The sequence below is a fragment of the Pelecanus crispus genome, chromosome 3 (genome assembly GCF_030463565.1).
Source record: "Pelecanus crispus isolate bPelCri1 chromosome 3, bPelCri1.pri, whole genome shotgun sequence".
Taxonomy (NCBI): domain Eukaryota; kingdom Metazoa; phylum Chordata; class Aves; order Pelecaniformes; family Pelecanidae; genus Pelecanus; species Pelecanus crispus.
This window is the reverse complement of record NC_134645.1, coordinates 67,175,445-67,190,718: the sequence shown is the minus strand read 5'-3', so window position 1 is coordinate 67,190,718 and position 15,274 is coordinate 67,175,445. Positions and strand designations below refer to the sequence as shown.

The following is a 15,274-nucleotide window of genomic DNA, read 5'->3' as shown; positions in this document are numbered from 1 at the left end:
CCACGTTTCCATTAGTTCTCAAAGGGAGAAAAATCTCTGCAATGGGTGCGAACCTTTTCATTCCTGAGCATTACTGTCTAAGTTTTGCAACTTCTTAGTATTGAAAACTATCAGATGTTACCAGATGCCACCCACAGACTTCTTAAGGTATACGAGGGCTCAACGCCTAAGGTAATTTACATCTGGAACTACATAAAACAAAGCATCTCTTCTCATAATATGTGTAGGTGGTACATAGTTGAAAAAAGCACATGGCCCATGACTTACGCTTTTTCCCTTAGGAAACGGACCAGCTACAAAAACTACATTACCGCACAATTCACATCAGACTGACACAAAAATCAGAGATAGTACCCAACAACCTGAAGGGTCACACAGCTTACTAAAATTTGCAGATGCTTCTGAAGTCTGACACTAGATCCTTGGTTTAAGAGGTACTAAGAAATTTCTGAGATAATTCCCTTCTAAAATGAAAAGACACTTTCAAATTCAAAATTCCCACTGCAAAATGCCCCTGTAGGCCAAACTTGTAGGTAAATAATGAACTCTGGAGAGAACAGAAAAAACATACAAAAGGAGACCAAAACAATAGTTCTTCCTGAAAAGAAGAAACTGCTTGTCACATGAAGCAATTGAAGTAGGAAAGAGAGAAGTCTGCTGTATTCAGGGCTTTGCAGATTACTTAAGTCTTTCTCAGCAAGAATTCCACCTTCATGTTTGTCAGTCACAACAGAATGGCCACAACCCCCGAGATCCCCTGCATCTATGAGTGCTGCTATAACGCAGCAGATGTTATATCACATATATCTCATGCTCCACCTCAGCACACGGCAGATGCTGATCAAAAGGGAGCCGATTCATAGGCTTGATGCTCACCGGGACTCACCTGCCTACACATCCTCCTCTGCAGGCACTGCATGGACTGCCTTCACTGTTGCTCCCTGCTGCCCTAGTGCATCAGAGACCAGAGCTGCAGACAAAAGACAGTGGGGAGGCTTTGGCAGAAGAGGGTAAAATTGCTAAGTAGAGGGCCAAGCTGGCTATTTGGTATGGATTTCATAGCAGTTGTCAAGTCAGGTAGAGAAATTTTGAAAGTGGAAAGAAAGGGAAGGTCAAACTGTTATGGACTGAGAGAGGAATGGGAGAATGTGATACAGTTCAATAATCACTAAATTCAGGAAAAAAAGTCTCGAAGACATCATTTCAGAAGCATAAAATAGCAAGTCACTTAAGCTCCAGTTTTAGTCAAAAGATAACTTTTACGATAACTTTTAAAATTAAAACAGAAGTATGGGATTTGCGCAGTAATTTCTTACAACCATGCAAATAAGACTCAGCAGTAAAAGGGAATCCAGCTGCCAGTCTACTCTGTAAGCGGGCAGGGAAATAGAAGACACGCAGGATATACAAGGGACACAGTCCACGGTCTAATTGATAGGATTTTCGTTTTATACATCAGGATCATTAGACAAAAGATTGAGTGAAGGCAGCTATTGTAAGCAGTGGATTGTAAGAAATTTGTAAATAAGGGACTCCTTCATCAAGTACTCTGGCAGGAAAAATGTAAGCTCTATTTTAATTCTTTTTAGATAATACAATTTATTTAAGAAGTTGGTCAGCTCTTAAGATACAAAAAAGTTAGTCTGCAACACAAAGTGCCACTACCACACACATCTACGATATATAGAAAATTTTATTTTATAAACTGTTGTGAACAAAACAGACTTCATATGGAGAAGCCAAGGACAGAGTTAATGTTTATTTACATACTGAATTTAGACTGTGTGCTAGCAGATCTCTCTACAAGGTCTTTTTTATCTCAGAACACAACTCCCCCATATTATAGGCACTTAACGGACAACCTGCAGTTTACTTATGACAAATTTTCACAAACATAAAAGTTTATCTACTGACCCAAAATAAGTTACAATACTATTTGCACATGAAATATGGAGTTTTATCAGCAAACTGCAAAGAAAACTGAGGCAACTGTACCATTCTAATGAAACAGTGTTAGCTACCATTAATTATATACAGTCAGTTACATATAACACACTAACAAAAAGTTTTCACTTCCTCATTATTTACTCTGAAGTGCAAACAGAATGCACACCTCAGCTGCCACATCAATAATTATTTTTCTTTCACACACACTTATTTCCTGCATTTCCCAGGCTTCAAACACATTGCTCCACAGCAATAAAAAACATTTTCTGGTTGTGTGCATCACATTCACAAGTTTGTCTGCTGGGAAACTAAGGAGAAGGAAGAGGCAACTTTACAAACACCACAACCCAAATTTCAACAGCATAGGAGAGATGTTCTAGAAAACATTGCAGCACCTTACAGCAGTTTCAAAGTGGACCCGTCACTTGTACACACTGTGAAGTTTCCTCAGAAGTCTCCATCAGCTAAATATGTGCTCTCACTTTCCATGTTGATACCTGTTTAACTTCATCAGTTCTTATAAGGCTAGATTTTGTATTTGGCTTCAGACTGCAATGTCCAACCTGGGGAGCAGGGATTGAATTAAACAAAATTATACCCAAGACAACTGAATGAGAATATGTTTACAATAAAGAGTTTGGAAGAGTTGTTTTGCTACTCTTAACAGAATAAAATAGTAAGCCTGTGCAATTGCTTTAAGTACATTTATTCTTCAAAACACTCAAGGGTAAACAACTAGAGGCTTGATTACAAGCTCATGAGATTATTCTGCTTTAACCAGAAAAAGCCCATCTTTCTGTATCTACTCCTGAACATGCTGGCCTTAAGCAGTCCCTCTTCCAGGACTTCATAATTCAGCTGTTAGATCCTGGAACAAAAGCTATTCCATAAACAAGCTGTTCCAGGATATAACTTCTATCTTTGTATCTAGAATCAGGTATGTCAGCTATGCAATCCAATGGTCTGCAGCATCCAAAATACAAGCCTGGCTGTTTTTAACAAGTTTCTAATTTTTCCTGGGGGTCAGGGAACAGTCAACAGGGAAATTTTTTAAGACTGCACCAGAGCTGTTGACTCACTACAGTCTGTAAAATATATGCTACACTTTGTTTGCAAAATCCTTGTGGCATCTGAAATTAAAAAAAAAAGAAAAAAGAAAAAATCTTATAGCTGGAAATAGAAACACACACCTTAGTTTTCCTGAAGTTTTCAGCCAAGCAGCAGCCTTCAAAGAATGTCTGGATTTCCATATGTTTTGCATTATTATTTCCCTCCATTAGGCTAACAAATGCCACAGTTCAAATCTCTATCTCACTCTTAAGATATAAAGATAGAATTACTGAGCAGAGACTTAAAATTACTGCCACTTCTATCCATCTCATCTAAGCAGTTCTGAGGTTTGTGGAAGTCCCTAACAAATAACCACCAGTACTGCTGGACTGTGTAAACTGAAGTAGCTTGCACAGGCTGCTCTACAGAAACCAGCGCTCAGAATCACCTCAGTCCAATGGCTCTGTCTACCGCACTTTTCTTGTTCATACCAAACCCTGTATTTTGCATGGGCTTTGCAACAGCTTTCAGAATCACATCTCATTCTGGATAAAGATGCAAACTGTGTGGAAATAATACTACCTCAAAGAAAAATATTACAGCCAATGTTTTCATTTTAATTTCTGAACACATAACACATATTAGTCTGACCTCTCTGTACCTTCCTAGCATCTTTATTTGTAATATTAGTTATTCACTAAGTAGTTAGTATTACTAAATAGACACACAGTTTCTATGCATGGATACCTGCCAGTTACCATAACGCAAATATCTATTGTTCAATCAACTATGAGCTGAATTTTCCAAGTCAGTCATCTAAGTTTTTCCTCTTGGTGCATACAGAAGTGTATTCACCAGTCTAAATCCACCCAAAATAATTAAACTTTGAGATTCTCTGCCTTGATTATACTTGAAAAAAGCAACTACCTAGGCTGATAGCTTAAAAACATTGTAAAGAAGTTGTAGACTTGTAAAAACCCTGCAACTGTCCATGAAAACAGCAGTCACTTCAAGAATATAAAAACCACATTCTTGTATAAAGACATACCAGTGGGATCTCTGGACTAGAAAATGGGGAGCTATCAAAAGATCGATTTTCTTTGTCCAGGGAATCATCATCATCATCATTTTTATGTGCAAATTTCTGCTTTAGTGCATGAGTCAGTAGGGCAACTGGATCCCAGTCGGAACTTTGCCTCTTTTTGGGTCTAGAAAGAGGAGTACCTCCGGGTGACCTACAAAAAAAGAAAATTATTTGTCTCCTGCCCTTAATCCTGTGCTGAGTGATACAAAAGTTGTGTTTCTAGATTTTTGGATACACCCTATCCTGTAAAACCCCAATTACACAAATAATGCTGCTAATGTTATTTTACAGCAATTGACCAATCAGGACTAATACAAGTACACCCAACAACTTGTCAGCCAGCTTCTTAGCTTGAAAATACAACTTAATGCAGTTCCATAATGAAAAATGGCAGTAAATCAACACAAAGAATTAAAGTATTGCAAAATAATGTGGAAAAAAAAAGCAAAACGTGCAGCTTTCATAGCGGGTCTCATTTGTAAGTTATATTAAGGTATGTTAGTGAGAATCTATCACTAACATTTCATAACCATTGTGAACATAATTTGATTTAAATTTCATTAATTTTAAGTTTAGAACAGTATGCCTTTCTATGGTCTCACGAGAAAGAACAAACTTAACAAATTCCTCAGAGCAATTACACTTAAAGAAAACAACCACTTTGTGGTCACCTGGCTGCATATTTGACTTAAACAAAGCCCCATTTATAAACCACACTTGCACTCAAGTTTCATTATAAAAAAAAATTATCATCAGGTTTGGCACAAAGGCTTCAAAGACAGTTTTTCCCTCCAAGTGAGCAACTGAGCATCCAAATATGAAAATTTTATAGGTAAAAATTAAGAAGTAGAGTTTATAATTTAATTTAGAAAAACTGTTCTTATCAAATTCAAAATCAAAAGATAGCACAGAGATGTAAGATCAAACAGCACCTGCACCCCAAAACCCAACATAAATGTAGAAATTAGTGACTAGCCCAAGAAAATAAATCATAAGAAAAGCTTCCTAACCATTACGATACTTGGGGGGGGAAAAAAAAAATCTAGATATAGTCACCCTTCTGCTAGTAAAGTGCTATCTCCAGGCCAATTTATTAATTGTACCTATTAATGCACACTGACAGCACTGAGCTCAAAGTCTGGCAGTTACAGTTAGATGCCAGTTAACATGAAACCTGAAGGACTGAGTTCACCGTTCCTACAAAATCAAGCTGTTAGAGCCCTGGCCTGATGTGTAAGCTGGTGCTCAGGTAGTAGAAACTGGAATCTTCAGGCTCTCAACTTCTGAGAACAGAGGTCTTCCCTTTACAGTGCACACATTAAACTACCGTCAGACTGCTGCCTGAAAGATTATAGCAATTTTGATCATCATTACTCCCTCCAACAATATAAATACATTATTTAGTTAAGTTCTACCTTCAGAATACGGGTAGATGCCTAAATCCAGACAGCATTTCAGATGCACACCTGCCACTTCCTACTAATTATGCTCCTGCTCAACATGATGGGTATTAGAACTGTCAACCTGAACATTTCACTTTCTTCATTCACCTTACATGGAATTATACAGAAGAAAACATATATAAGGAAACACACAGTTTTTCCAGAGTTGCATATAGATAATTTGCCCAAGACTTGTGCTAGTTATTTTCAGGGATAAAGCTCACAGTTAAGAATATGCTGAAGTAAGAATGCAGTAATTTTTGGTGACATTCTTCCCACATTAAGAGCTCCAAATATTCATTATAGACTCAGTTGTTCTTACATACTTTTTCAACTCAAGAAGTTCAGAAAGGACATCTGACAACCTCTATTACACCTAGCATAGCAACACTGACCCAAAGAGGTATTGCAGTCTTTAGCAATGCATTTTGTTAACGTCAACTGTGCTTACCATCAAGACAGCAGACGTTAAAAATATTTATAATCCAACTGCACTATTGAAATACAAATTCATGAAACATTTTCAATAAAAGATACAGCATGTATTTGCTTTAATACTTCAAAGGTAGGATGAGAATGCGGTGGGTATGTTGACAGTAGTTTTCCAATGTTTCCCCAAGGATTTGCCCTTTCACAGTGAATCCAAAAAGTTTGTTTGTTCACATCAATTTCCCTGTGACTGCGTAGGCAACTTTGTAAGTGATCTCCAGATAGCAACACACCCACCTCCCCATGCCAACCTGAGAGTTGTATACTAAAGCAGGAGACTAGTTTTAAATGCTGTGATACTCAGCGTGCTTTAAATGTACCTAAAAGCCACGTCACAAGTATCTTACATTCCAAGCTGTGAACTTAGAAGTTGCCAACTGAAGTTTGTCAGCAGTAGCTGCTCATTCAGTGATGTTTCACGTTGGTGTTCTCTGGTGCTACTTATGTGCTGCATTGCTTACATAGTCTTGGATTACTCAGATACACATTCAATTCAACCTACCTCTCGATAGCTCGCAACTGAACTTTGTTTAGGTCTTTCAAAACATCCATCATACTAGGAATGTTCTTTGTCCTCTGGTGATCAGCACTATCAGCTGTAGTTGAACTACTGTTTCTTGCAGCACGACGTTGTTTTATAAGTTCGATTGCTGAATTACTAGCATCAACACCAGATGGTACAACAGAAGGAAGTGGAGGCGGTGAGGGAATTACAAAGTGATTGTGAGAGACGGACAATGGCGTAGAAGTCATGGCTGGCACTGGGTAAAATCCATCTGGAATGCTGAATGTTTTAAAGGCTTCTGGATGCAGTTATAAAAGAAAAATAGTGATCTTATTTTTAGTCAGTATACTTTCACAATTAACAATATTAAGCAACGTCTAAGATGACTCAGTTTTAAGTCAAGATACGACAGCCCTCTTAAAGCACTTTCTTACACACCTCACACATTATACCACAGAAGAATTATATTTAAAACAAATATTATTTTTTATTTCGAAGCCACAGATTCAGAACACATGAAATAATGGATCTGAGGTGTCTTGTGCTGCCCTGATTTTCTCCATTTGTGTCTTCAATCTAAGCACTAGATAAATCAGCAAAGCAGCACTGCAACAGCAAAGCAGCCTGCTACTACACACAGTTCATTCTCAATGGTCTGAACATTAGAATACCCCACATGAAGGAAAAAAAAAAAAAGAAGCTAGCCACAAAACATGTAAAATAGACTACAATACTGAGTGCAATGGAGAAGAGACAAAAGAAGAGCCAACAGAACACGTAAACGAAGCACAGAGGTGCCCGAACTACTGTTTTAAGTCCACTAGGCACAATGCATATAAATGTAACTCCCTCACATCAGTTCAAATGTTTCACAGTGCAAGTCAATCAAGACCTCAAAACTCTTGGTGGGTGGAGAATTAAAAAAACCCAACCAAACAAACAAAAAAAAAAACCACCCAAAAAAACCCAACCAAAACCCACACGATAGTTTGTCTCAAAGTTCAATCTTTGATTCTCTAGTGGCTGTTAGACACATCTATTGCAGCACTGGTTTTTGTTAAAGCCTGAGCCTGCCTTACTTAGAATGCTTTTTTTTATCCATTGTTTTGATAACTTGTCAGAAACAGTACAAAAACCAAAAGGGATAATTAATAGCCTGTAACTTTTTAAAGCAGTAATTGGTAGCCTGTGGATAGCGTTGTTACTAAGCTCCTTCACCAACATGGAAATGAGTATAAAGATCAGTTAGGATCAACTGCATTCAAAACTGGCAAACAGGCCATGAAAAAAATGGGGGGGGCAGTGCCAAATGATGAAAAGAGAAACAAAATACTGTATTCTGTAGATTTTGTTGGTGTACCTTCAGTTAGAGAAATCAGAGATGTTCTTTAACAATATCAGACATGGCAACTGTGAACACGAACTCTAAAGCAAAAAAAAGGAAAACTGGTTTGGTTCAAACCAGAAGGCCTTACGTGGCGGAATGCTTCCCGGTGTCTGTGCTGAAACAATTAGAGCAATCTGAGCACGAAGAAAGGTTAGCTCATCTTCAAGCGCAGAAATTTTCTGGAGTGCTGCTTGATCAACAAGACTGTCTTTTTGTGTACTGGTCTTTGGAACACTTTGTATTGAATCTATAGGTGGATGTAAGTCACGATAAGCTGTACTTTTTTCTTTTCTCCACAATTCAGTCCTTGAAAGCAACAAAAGACACAGTTTCAAAAGGCTCAGTCAGCAATGGAAATGTCAAAACTTACTCACTGTCTGTTCAAAAAAGTTACCGCCATTCACCAAGACACAAATTTGCAAACTATTTAAGAAAACTTTAAACTACTCGTAACCTTAAAAATATTTTAAAGTCTCCCCTTGTTCAAATACAATGCAGATCAAAAATCATCATAAAAAAATAGATAATTTACTCAGGGATAGATTATACATCATAAGGTCATAATGTAGGATTGAGCTGTTGTTACTCAATAACCATTAGACTGACACCATAAAGGGGTGTCTCCCTCCTCCCTACCTGAAAGAGTAGATATGAAAGGCAGGAAGAGTCAAATAATAACGATCTCTTAATTAGGCTTCACACATTTTAGTCATTTATCAAACGCTGCAAGATGAACAATGCAAGCAGCAAAGAAGTTGCGATCTTTCAGAACACACATTGGAAAATAATAATGAATTTTAATACACACTTATAGAATAAGAACCTCATCTTCTGTAAGCTACATATGAACATGGACTAAATGAGAAAATTGTGCTACAATTTTTTACTTTCAAAAATTGTTTCAAGTCTGTGCTTGCAGAAATAACCTTAAAATACAGAATGAGTGTAAACTCAAACCAAGTTTTATGAAACAAAGAAAGAAATTCAATTTACTTTATGTATTCAAGATGCACTAAGTTTTGACTGAAACAAAACCAGACCTTTTCCCTTATATTAATCATCCTTTTACTTCAAATCAGACCTGCAGCATTGCTTTCTGATTTGCCAAAACCCCTCGCTCTTCACACTGGCTCAGAAGGAAAAGATATCAATTAGAATACTTGTTCTTGAAAAGCATCCCACAGAGCCAGGAGAGGACAAGGATGAAGAAAGAATGAAAACAACAAAAGAATGAACTTTCACGGATTTGTGAATCAGACCACCTAAAGAACAGCACAAGCACAACAAAACAGGACACAGTTCCTTTCAGTAATATTCTTACTCTTCCAGTATTTTACAGCTGCTGCAAAAAAAGCCTTCAATAATTCAACAGTAACACCTCAGGAATCATAATATGAAACACAACTTTATCAAAACTTCTCTAAAAAAGTGTCATTTCATCAGTTTCTTATAGTTTCATTACCAGCAAGCAAACATCACGCAAAGATCACAAACACCAATACCAATATGAAGCAGAATTACATTGTCCGATACAGATGTAGCACAAGACAATAAAAGTGTCCAAATTTTATTCTTGGTTCTGGCTCTGACTCATCCTCTGATTTTGAGCAGATCCTTTAGAGGAACAGTAAGCCAACTTTCTATTTCTTCTCGGGGGGTAGGGGAAAGATACTTGTGTACTATTTGTATCTGCAAATTCCTGCATAATTTGTCATTTCACAGTACTTGTAATATTTTATAGTTGTAAAAATATTTTATTTTAGAACTCTGTAAAAGCTAGATATTCAAGGTAAATTTTTAAAATGAAGAAACTATGTTTTGCTTTCCATCAAAGCAAACATCAAGGTTTACACACATAGCACTGTAGTAATCGATGTCAAAAGGAGACATTTAATATTTTTTCTTGTTCTCCCCTTTGTAATGTTTATCAAAATGCTTGTAAACTAAAATGATAAAGATAAGAATAACCTTCTTGTATGTTGCAATGCATAAGTTTCCCTTAAATTCCCTCTCTCATAAAATACTTTGTGAGAGAAAACAAATTAATATATCAGTAATGCAACTGATGTGCTATTAGGAAGTGAAAAGGGACTCAGATTTCAGAAATCTTTCAGATAAGAATACTCTATACATAGTAAGAACTTCCAGGTAAGCAGGAACTGCCACCCTAAAAAACCCCAAAATTTCCAAGGCTGTTTTAGCTGGAAGCCTGAAAGGGCTGAGGGGGGGCGGCACGGACAGGATGGGACAGGAACAGGCCAAAAAAACACGCAAAATCACACACCACAAAAAAGAGAAGACAGAAGCTACTTTTATTAGTCCTTTTCATGCGTATATTCTACTTTTACTTACCTAAGTCTAGTAAATGCTTGTCCCTCATCATTTGCCACCCACAGGACATCAGCAAGTGATGGAGCTACAGGAGCTGGAGCTGTGCTTTGTTCATCATAACCCAACGGACTTGGGTCTTGAACAAGCTAAAAACAAATGAACAAGATAAAAAAAAAGTATGAAGAGAAACCAGATTCAGCACAAGTTCTGCCTAAGCAAGAGAAATTTTTAAACAGTGCTGTAAGCAAGTTGATAATGGTGAGCATAATGGATGCAACACAAGAGTTACACAAGCTAAAAAGAACAGGAAAGGGATCACTACATTAAGAAACTTCAAAACTTAAATAGTTGAAGCATATGTATAACAATAAACCACTTACTTGAAAATAAGGTCTTGGGTAGGGCTCTAAGGAAAGAATTGTCCCAAGTCTACGGACAACACTTCGAGTAGATCCATATTCCTTTTTTTGGCAAACAGATATGACCTAAAAATCAGAATACCTTTTAATCTGAGAAGCAAAACCAAAGCCCTCAGTTATTAAAATCAAAGTTATTAAATAATTTAATGTTACACATAATTAAGTATAACGCACTTAGGTTAACCTAACTTTTCAATGCTGCTCTCAAGCTGAAAGTCCAAAGAAGCCTACACTGATTTTAACACACTGCTTCCAAAACACCACCAAGATACAGCCAGTACCCAGTTGTCATGGTTTAACCCCAGCCAGCAACTAAGCACCATGCAGCTGCTCACTCACTCCCCCTGCCCTGGTGGGACAGGGGAGAGAATCAGAAGAGTAAGAGTGAGAAGCGCTCCTGGGTTGACATAAGAACCATTTTAAAAATTGAAATACAGTAAAATAGTAGTAGTAATAGTAACAATATAATAATAACAGTAATAATAATACACAAATCGAGCGACGCACAATGCAATTGCTCACCACCCGCCGACCGATACCCAGACAGTTCCCGAGCAGCAATCGCTGCTCCCCAGCCAACCGCCCCCCCCCCCCCCCCCCCCCCCCCCCAGTTTATATACTGAGCATGACGTCATATGGTATGGAATAGCCCTTTGGTCAGTTTGGGTCAGCTGCCCTGGCTGTGCCCCCTCCCAGTTTCTTGTGCACCTGGCAGAGCATGGGAAGCTGAAAAGTCCTTGACTAGCATAAGCAGTACTTAGCAACAACTAAAACATCAGCGTGTTATCAACATTCTTCTCCTACTAAACCCAAAACACCACACTATGCCAGCTACTAGGAAGAAAATCAACTCTATCCCAGCCAAAACCAGGACACCAGTATATTTCAGAGTGGCACAAAGGCCAGCGAAGAATGTAGCAGCTACATCATGTAGCTAGTAATAATTCTGAGCTACTGACAAAAGAAAAAGTGCACATTTGAGTAACCACATGCATCTATGTAAGTCTCAGGGAAAAAAAATTAGTAAAGAACTGAAATATGTTTCACGTACCTTGACCTGATACTTCCTTATGACTGTATATAACCGCTGGAAATGCCTTCTTGATGAGACTGCTGAAGGAAGGCACGTTCTGATTGTACGACTGATACTGCTGCCAAATATGCGAGTTTCCAAAAATACGGCCTGTCAAAAAAACCAAGAACTCCCGACAACGTTACTGACATTTTTCCCCCGCTCTGTTCAGAGAAAAAAGAACCACTTGAACGGCTGTATCAGGACAGTGACCCACCGAAATCCCCCACGCGGGCCACATGTCCGCCTGTACCAGTCAAGCTTCCCCGTGCCGACAAAGCCAGCTCTACGCCAGGCGCAGAGCCCGCCCCACCGCAGGCATGCGGCGGCTCCGAGGTGACGGCCCCTCCTCCCCTTCACCGCAAGGGCTGCAGACAGGACACCCCGCACCAGCGGCTCTCCAGGGGCCGCCCAGCAGGAGACAGACCCCCCGCCCCGCCCCGCCCCGCCCGGGGTCTGACCTGGTCGGGCGGCCAGCCGAAGTACTCCAGCACCCGCCTGAGGAGATCCAGCACCAGCGCCATGGCCGCCGCCGAGCGACGGCCGGCCTCCGCCGCGCTCCCACCGCACCGCAAGCAACCGGTACCCTCTCTCTTCCGCGGGAGCCGCCAGCGGGCAGAGGACGGCCCGCACACCTCCTCTTACCCGCCGCCGGCGCACCGAGCCCCCGCCTCAGGCGGCGGCCGACGGGCGCAGAAGCCGGCCCGCAGCCCAGCTAGGCCGCCCGAGCCGGCAGCACCAATCAGGAGCAGGGGCGGGGCAGAAAGGCAATCACGCCAATAGGAAGTAGCCAGTGCTTAGCGCAGAGCCAATAAGGGGGCGAGGACGGCCGCTTTCGCGGGGGGTGTCGGGAGGGGGCACGTTTGAATGGCGCCGCCAGGCCGGCGGGGCGGGGCGGGGCGGGGCGGGGCGCGGCCCAAAGCCGCAGGGCCGGGGCCTGCCGGGGATCCCAGCCTGCCCTGGGCGGGAGCCAGCACCCCTTCCGTGGCAAAGCCTGGCGGTTCGGGGGTTTCCAGGGAGCTGTGTGGGGAGGGGGTGGATGTTGCCTTTTGGCAACTTCACATGCCAGAATGATGCAAGTTACTCCACTCATGAGAAAAACGAAACTTCAGCATGTGCAATAGCAGAACACAGTCCACAGCCACAGGAGAAACTCGCAAGCGCAACAGGATGTGATTGAATTCATGATGTACCTGCCCACTGTTACAGCAGTGATTGTTCCTAGGAAGCAAGATGATGTGAGATTTAACTCCAAACCAAGAAACTGAGCAAGTGCAGAGTCTAGGGAACAGCACAGCTACTGAATTTTTTTTTTTTTTTGCTTGCCTAGCAAAATTAATGTCTGATTCTCTCTGAACTGCAGGAATAACTTCAAATTTCATAAGCACACCACACAGATGAAGCAGATTCAGAAACTGCTTCACTGCTGGAGAGCAATGAGTCAGAGTGAATTACTGAACTCAAAATGTAGTTAAAACATTTCATACCAGCAGAACGCTTGAATTTTTTTTCCTGCAGATCCATCAAGGATGGGCTTCACCTTCTAACAAGAGAAATGCAAAATGCACTGAACTTCCATTCACAACAGTCATACAGCTACTTCAGTAGCACCAAATGAAAGCCTGATAACATGGGGGTTTTTTTTCTTCTTATCACAACAGTGAAAATTCACTACTCATGTTGAAGGACTACGGAGTGTTTAACATTAGTTTTGGATTTAAGAAAAAAAAAAATCTCAACTCTCAGTTTTTCTTTAGATATCTGGTAGACTGTAACTTGCATCTTTGACTAGATTATCTTAATTCAAGCAGTTTTTTAAATAAATTAATTTATGGCTGTCACCATGTGTTCTATAATTAACAAACAGCTTCTTAAATAAACTGCATTGAAATTAAGGATAATGGAAAAAGGAATTTTATGACCTAACCTACAGACAGGTCTGTAGGACCAAACGCCATTATCAAAGCAAGCTCCACCAGATTTCCTTGGACATTCAACTGAAGCACAAAACTCAAATCTGCCTCATCACCCAGGAACTGTCTTGCCTCATGACACACAGACCACAACAATGCAATTTCAGCTTGACCTAGATGATACAGATTATCTGTTCTAAGGTTACAACAGTTCAAGTATGTATCTTGGTCATATTTGTTAGTTTCAGACTGACATGAAATAGTTCACTTCATTAGGACAGACTCTGACACTGCTGCCAAGTTTGTTTTGTTTGCTTGCTTATTCTGATTTAATATACACAAAGTGTGTCAGCTTTGCTAAAATGTCTGAGGAATAATCAGTTTTACATTTCAAGCAGCTATTAAAAGATGCACTGTACATGTAAAAGCAGATCTTGCAACAATGGTATAGTTTGCCTGAACTTCCTAAAATACAAGGCAGGAATGACCCTTTAGTAACTACTACTGGAGGGCAAGCATTATTCCTATTTCTCTTTCTACACAGGTGCTGGCAAACTAGCACCATCTGAAATATAATTTCTTCAACTACAGTTAGGACTAGTGACGGTACTACATTTCTCTGCCTTCTAGTTTTTAATCTGGATAGGGCAGATGGTTAACTATGCCCTAACAGTAAAGCCACTAAGAGAGCATACGTTACATATGTATTTAATACAAACATCTCTACCAAAGCTTTTTTTTTTTTTTATTAAGACATTATGCCATTCTAAGGGGCAAACTAAGAACAACTACACTTTTAACTCCATATAACATTAAGATTTACTATACCTGTAGCAGTCTGAGAAAGAAAACCTAAGTAGTCATCTTGTATCACAATGTCCTTGTTCTGGTAATTCAAGTATTACATTACTATCATCCTTAACATTCTGTAGGTTCAAAGTGTACCTACCACTAAACTAAGTTTGTGAGTTTGTTTTTGTTTAAAAAAAAATTTGTAGACTAACTCCTGCACTTTGGCTACAAAAATACTAGAAGCACAAATATTTAGAAATCAGTGTCAGAGAAAGACTAATTTCTCACACCTTTTGCTAACTTGACTTTTACCACTGAGTTATAGCTTCAGATTTACACATTGTGTAAAGTGGAATACTAAAGAAACATACTTCTACAGCACTGTAATGCAATTCACACTTCATAGAAATGTTTAGTATATCTGAAGTATCTTTACTGATTCAGGTTTTAACATATCTTGCTTTACTTTTTCAGGGATTTTTGTGGTGGCTTTTTGTTTTGTTTCTCCCCTCCCCCACTTTCACTTAAGGCTGTAAATGTGATAGAAGAGTTAAAGATTCACTCTTGCCAGATTACATAGCTGGAGAGGCAAGTCTACATGAAGAAATTAAAGAGGCAGTTTTAACAAACTAGAAAAAGAATTGGTAAGAAAGAAGCTAGATTGATACTGCTACTGATTTCTTACCTAAAGTGTTCTGTTGATGATTAAGCTATCAACAGAAAGATGAAACTTGTACTTCATGGACAGCACATTTTTTCATGCAATGAGTTTAAACCCTACTTACAAAACCTTAAAAATTGTATTAAGTTACCCTTGATGGGAGAAGCACCTTTTAAAGACAA

The 15,274-nt window shown here is 39.5% G+C and overlaps 1 protein-coding gene across 1 annotated transcript in view; it reads right to left on the bottom strand.

Moving 5' to 3' along the window:
* Positions 1-12,250, bottom strand: part of MTFR2 (mitochondrial fission regulator 2) — a 486,796-nt gene extending 474,546 nt beyond the window's left edge. The window contains exons 1-8 of the mRNA XM_075707390.1: positions 12,188-12,250; positions 11,706-11,837; positions 10,616-10,720; positions 10,257-10,381; positions 7,993-8,210; positions 6,515-6,815; positions 4,046-4,232; positions 1,970-2,510 (exon numbers count right to left, since the gene is read on the bottom strand). Of these exons, the coding sequence (XP_075563505.1) occupies positions 2,412-2,510; positions 4,046-4,232; positions 6,515-6,815; positions 7,993-8,210; positions 10,257-10,381; positions 10,616-10,720; positions 11,706-11,837; positions 12,188-12,250 (1,230 nt within the window). The 3' untranslated portion in view covers positions 1,970-2,411. The remainder of the gene's footprint in view (positions 1-1,969; positions 2,511-4,045; positions 4,233-6,514; positions 6,816-7,992; positions 8,211-10,256; positions 10,382-10,615; positions 10,721-11,705; positions 11,838-12,187) is intronic.
* Between the last annotated feature and the right edge of the window lie 3,024 nt (positions 12,251-15,274).